This window comes from Triturus cristatus, chromosome 7 (assembly GCF_964204655.1).
Source record: "Triturus cristatus chromosome 7, aTriCri1.1, whole genome shotgun sequence".
NCBI lineage: Eukaryota > Metazoa > Chordata > Amphibia > Caudata > Salamandridae > Triturus > Triturus cristatus.
In genome coordinates this window covers 1,694,013,039-1,694,019,038 of record NC_140590.1, presented here as the reverse complement: position 1 = coordinate 1,694,019,038, position 6,000 = coordinate 1,694,013,039, and the positions used below count along the sequence as shown (strand labels likewise).

The 6,000-nt window shown below is 45.5% G+C and overlaps 1 protein-coding gene across 7 annotated transcripts in view; it reads right to left on the bottom strand.

The window, feature by feature from the left end:
* Nucleotides 1–6,000, bottom strand: part of FOXJ2 (forkhead box J2) — a 302,004-nt gene that overhangs the window by 132,423 nt on the left and 163,581 nt on the right. For 6 of the 7 annotated variants that reach the window (XM_085619900.1, XM_085619899.1, XM_085619902.1 and 3 more), the window contains one exon: nucleotides 2,450–2,524. In XM_085619900.1, coding sequence (XP_085476026.1) covers nucleotides 2,450–2,524 — 75 coding nt within the window. Of the gene's footprint in view, nucleotides 1–2,449; nucleotides 2,525–4,226; nucleotides 4,501–6,000 lie in introns of those variants that run through there. The other variant, XM_085619901.1, reaches the window with a different exon arrangement.

Genomic DNA, 6,000 nt, shown 5'->3' with positions numbered 1-6,000 from the left:
AGAAGGAGGGAGAGAGAAGGAGGGAGAGAGAGAAGGAGGGGAGAGAGAAGGAGGGAGAGAGAGAGAAGGAGGGAGAGAGAAGGAGGGAGAGAGAGAGAAGGAGGGGGAGAGAGAAAGAAGGAGGGAGAGAGAGAGAGAGAAGGAGGGAGAGAGAGAGAGGAGGAGGGAGAGGGAGGGAGGGGGAGGGAGAGAGAGCGAGGGGGAGGGAGAGAGAGCGAGGGGGAGGAGAGAGAGCGAGGGGGAGGGAGAGAGAGCGAGGGGGGAGGGAGAGAGAGCGAGGGGGGAGGGAGAGAGAGCGAGGGGGAGGGAGAGAGAGCGAGGGGAGGGAGAGAAGGAGGGAGAGAAGAAGAGAGAGAAGGAGGGAGAGAAGAAGAGAGAGAAGGAGGGAGAGAAGGTGGGAGAGAGAGAAGGAGAGAAGAAGAGAGAGAGAGAAGGAGGGAAAGAGAGAAGGAGGGAGAGAGAGAAGGAGGGAGAGAGAGAAGGAGGGAGAGAGAGAAGGAGGGGAGAAGAGAGAAGGAGGGAGAGAGAGAGAGAAGGAGGAGAGAGAGAGAGAGAAGGAGGGGGAGAGAGAAAGAAGGAGAGAGAGAGAAAGAAGGAGGGAGAGAGAGAGAGAAGGAGGGGAGAGAGAGAGAGAGGAGGAGGGAGAGGGAGGGAGGGGGAGGGAGAGAGAGCGAGGGGGAGGGAGAGAGAGCGAGGGGGGAGGGAGAGAGAGCGAGGGAGGAGAGCGAGGGGGAGGGAGAGAGAGCGAGGGGGAGGGAGAGAGAGCGAGGGGGAGGGAGAGAGAGAGGGGGAGGGAGAGAGAGCGAGGGGAGGGAGAGAGAGAGAGGGGAGGAGAGAGAGAGCGAGGGGGAGGGAGAGAGAGCGAGGGGGAGGGAAGAGAGAGCGAGGGGGGGAGAGAGAGAGAGGGGGAGGGAGGGAGAGAGCGAGGGGGAGGGAGAGAGAGCGAGGGGGAGGGAGAGAGAGCGAGGGGGAGAGAGAGAGAGGAGGGAGGGGAGAGAGAGAGCGAGGGGGGAGAGAGAGAGCGAGGGGGAGGGAGAGAGAGCGAGGGGGAGGGAGAGAGCGAGGGGAGGGGAGAGAGAGCGAGGGGAGGGAGAGAGAGCGAGGGGAGGGAGAGAGAGCGAGGGGAGGGAGAGAGAGCGAGGGGAGGGAGAGAGAGGAGGGAGGGGAGAGAGCGAGGGGAGGAGAGAGGGGAGGGAGAGAGAGCGAGGGGAGGGAGAGAGAGCGAGGGGGGGAGAGAGGGAGAGGGAGAGGGAGAGGGAGGGATACAAAAGGTCACGGTCAACGGCTGACCAAATTAGGGGCCCAATTATTAAAGAACGTCTCCAAAGTACACTCCGGGTATATGTCCTTGCATTAAGTGCAGCTATACGGCTTTCGTGAATTCCCAAGAATTTACAGAAGTACAACAAGAAATAGTACTCCTAGAAATATTTGTGAACTGCATTTTAGCATGAACAAATATGCATGTGTAGATTTGCTCATGCGAAAATCTGAGTGTCTGCAAGTTCACTTTCCCTCCAACCATTTTTTTCTCAACTCTGGAAGAAGGTTTACGTTTGCCATTGTCAGGGGTCAATTTCTAACATTTCTCAGTATGGGAAAAGATTAGAGAAGACTTATTGAAAACCCTTAAAACATGCAAGTTATTTCATTTCAGCCACTATGCAGATCTGCGGAAACGTGGCAACATAAGGGGATTGCAAGTTTTCAAACACTAATATGGTATGAGCCCTTGCATAATCCTAGAGGGTATATCAGAGCTCTTATATAATGAGATTGCTGCCCTAATTTGTCGCTGCACTACATGGCACCAAATGGGCAAGTGGATTTTGTTACAGGACAAGTAGATTTATGAAGCAACCTGCGCACACCTGTACATAACAATGGAACAATATAAGGTAAAACCAAGAACATTTAAGTAAAAAGCATCATTTTAATGGTTCCATTTATACTTTTAGCTACTATACCCTGCTGCCGTCACTGGGTAACCCATGTCAGATAATTTGATTATGGAACAAGTATCAGGTCAAGAAGAGGCTTACCTTCCATCCCCACTGCAATTACTCCCTTCTTTATTCACCCTTCACAATTTAACAAACTACATGTGATAAAAAAAATAGGTCAGTGTTCATTTTACCAGATTCTAATATTTTTGTTTTAGGAAATTCCAACTTTTACCTGGACAACTTAGATACACCAACTTTATATAAGCGTAGTATCTAGAAAGTTCCTCAGTCATGGTAACAAACAGCAATGTACTTTCTGGTGTGCCACCTCCATCAGACAACTCTATCAGATTTTCACATATCTTAATAGACTTTGGTATTTGTTTTCCTGTGGCTAGGATTCCAATTAACACTATTTCTGGGTAGAGGATTCCAAAACAACTGACAGCTCAAATATTCACTGGCAAACTAATTATTTAATAAAAAAAAAATTCTAAACTCACCTTTCCAGGATCATCTCTTGGCCTGGGCACCTTTCGAAAACATTTGTTGAGGGACAGGTTGTGGCGAATAGAATTCTGTGGAAAAATGACACTAGTTGTTTAACCAGTACTTGAACTTAAGAGCAAACATAAGCAATGCAGGTATACAAAAAACAAGTTTAAGTAACTGCACCTATAGCTATTAAACAATTACAAAACATGAAGCACCACTAACCTGATACAAAACTTCAACAAGACAAATGCTCATTCATTGAACACCGACATAGTGACTGGAAGTCAAACACAGCCATTCAATCAACTTTAATGTGGCTATTAAGTAACCTCAAACATGTCCATTAAAGGATTCCTTTCATGAACCTTCAATAAAATGCAACACAGCCATTTTATTCACCCAAAATATTTCAAAACACCCAAAAAGGGATAATTCAATAAATGGATACAGTCATTCACTTAAAGCCCTGAGGCAGGCACTGACTCATCCCTAACATGTCCATTCCCCATCATGTCTATTCAATCCAAATCAGGGCCACTGACAAAATTCACAACCAGCAATTGAAGTTTGAACACGACTATTCAAAAAACTCATATAAGCCACTCTACACACTCAAATGAAGCCATGTCCGAAACCTCTACATGAGCAATGAATAAGTGTAAACAACATGAGATATAACCTTTGTTGACTACTGAGTAAACCGCAACGTTGCTTAGCAATAAACCCAACAGAACGGCCAAACTCCAACATGGTGATTCAATAACAATTAAAGCTGCCACAGACTAAACAGAAAGAACAAGATACTTACCTTTGATAACGCTCTTTCTAATGGAATATATATCTAACCGCAGATTCCTCATGTTGTAAAATGTCAGAGCGTCAGACTCGATCAGCAAACTAAAAAGAACTACACCTGCATGCTGATAGGTGGTGTTGTGCTGCTCTGCACAGACGTTCCACTCCAGAAGTGACTAGCGGGGCTGCATATAAGTAGCACTAAGTTGTTTCTAAGGATTGTCGGTGTCTTCAGAAACAGATTCTCAGCAAATTGGCGTCAGTAATGTGACGATCTCCAGGTTGGGACCTTTTTAGATGGGAAACAAGTCTATTCCACAGATCAGGGAAGTGGAAGGATCGGAGCGGAATCTGTGGTTTAACAAATCCACCAGCAAGAGTGCTACTTAAGGTAACCAACTTGTTCTTCTGAAGGATACTTCTAACCACATATTACTCACTTGGTGAATAAATACCAAAGCAGTCCAACATCAAAAGCAAAACAGCCTGCCTCACAGGGCTACCTAAAGGATATTGCATTAAAGGTCTAAGGCGCTAATGAGTCACAATTGAGCCTTGTGAAACATAATATGCTTCAGAAACTTTTATATAAAATAACAACTTTAATTTGTTCAAAATATTCTTCACTTCTGTAGACATGCAAAAAGCAGCAAACAGAACACATTTTGGTAGTGTCCCTTGCTGTCACACAAGTATACAAGAAAACCAAAAAAAAATGCACAATGCTTTTACATAATAGACATGGACAATCACTCAGAAAAACACCCCTACTCACAGCCCAAGGGCATTCCTGCTTTCAATCAGACTCATACATCACATTCAAACTCTTGTTTTGGGAGATATATACTAAAGCAGAACCACCTCCAGTGCAGAGTCTGCTGAATGGCTCAGACCAAAGAGGCCTGCCGAACCGAACAGGCAAAATCCCTATTCCAAAGGACCTTAATGCCAATCCAACAGTGCTTTGTCAATATGTAAACTGATGCTCACACAGCAGCTCGACAGATATCCAGGACAGGCACTCCGCTTGCTAGAACAATAGCCTTCAGGCAGCTGGATCATCACTAATGCAGAGCAGATTCTGGTGCGGAACACTATCCACGTCGAGATTTTTCTTTTCTGAACTGCAAAACATATTCTCAAGCATTTGTACTTAAGTGCAGTGTGCACTGTACATAGAATCAGCTCATCCTGCCACTTCAGTGTCTTTTTCGTCCCAAATACCGGATCAAGGACAACCTCCATTACAGTCAGGGCAAAGCACACAGGTATCCACAGCAAAACCAGGAGAGGAAAGGGAAAAGGGACACAAGAACCTGAGAAGTCAAAACAAGGTTGGATAGTGAATATATCTTCCCCGAAATTAACGGTTCAACAAATGCAAATCTTGAATAAAGAGATGTCGTTTGTATCAACTAATGATACGAACGAATTGGAAAGTGAGATAGCGGTGTTTAAGTTCATGAGAACTTTGCGGTTAAGACACTTCTTTTCCAACATATCACCAGGTATCAAAGAACCAGAAGAATACGAGATGATACAATTTGAACCTAGGAGCAAATTCAAAGCTCCCATCTCCCCTAAAACGTTGGACACAGTAGTAAACAAGCATTTACAATGCAACGGTCTCGGCATTCTTAAAGTTAGAGCTATTGGCATTGCTCATGACAATGCCGTTTCTTTAAATGTTTTAAAAACAAAAACAAACAAAAATAATGTCATGAGCAATGCCAATAGCTCTAACTTTACCAATGCCGAGACCATTGCATTGTAAATGCTTGTTTGACATTACCTCCAGCCTCTAGATTCTCTGTTGCTCACTCGTCCTTCTACTCCCCTCCTTGCTTCATCCCAGGCTCCCCTCTGTTGCTCTCTGCCCCTTCCTGTCTCATTCATAAAAAGTGTGTTTAGACATTTTTGGAGGGCCCTGTAGCTGTAATTTGCTGCCCGACGCTCCTTTTCACATATGCGCTTTTACATTCTTTTTTCTTTTTATAATTGCCACTCCAAGAATGGAGTCTGCTTCTAGAAATTATGAGAAAAAAATGCAAGCCGCATGGCGATGATGCACATCTATAGACCATCATGCTAGACCTAAGCAGCGTCATGACGCTGACGCATGCATGCACACACATCATCAGATTTCTTTTTTGGCTGATGCTGCACAGCATCGTCATAAAGGATTTGTCTCCCTCTTGTTGCCGATGTAAACAGCATCAGCAAAAATCATTGTAAAAGACAATAGGTCTACTGAAGGCAAAACCTATTTGCTTTCACCTGTTAGCCAAGACCTTTTGCTTGTACTAACACAGCTTTGGCTCAAGTGTGTTTTTTTTCGTCTCAGACGCCTCCCTCCCCTGCTGCCTTTTGTGGGCCCCTCCGACCCCCACCTTTGTTTCTTCTACGTCCAGCTGCACATTCCTCAGTTCATTACCTGTCTCCCCGATAGCAGCTCTGACGGCTCGTGCTAGACTGCGGCCCTTCGCCCCACCCCTGCAAGCACCGTGGAAAAATAATAACTTTTCTTATTACAATGACTGAAAGATGCGTGGGGAGGAAAGGATCAACCGACAACTCTCACACGAGGCCTAATGCTCTCGCTCTCTCTCTCGACACATGAGGGTGTTCTCGGCCGATCAAAACATCCAAACACCCGTGAACCTACCAGACCTAAACCAACAACCGGGCTTATCGTCCACTTATTAACCTTCCTAGTCATGGAGAAATGGTTTTAAAAGCGTCGGTATGTCTAATCTGTATACAT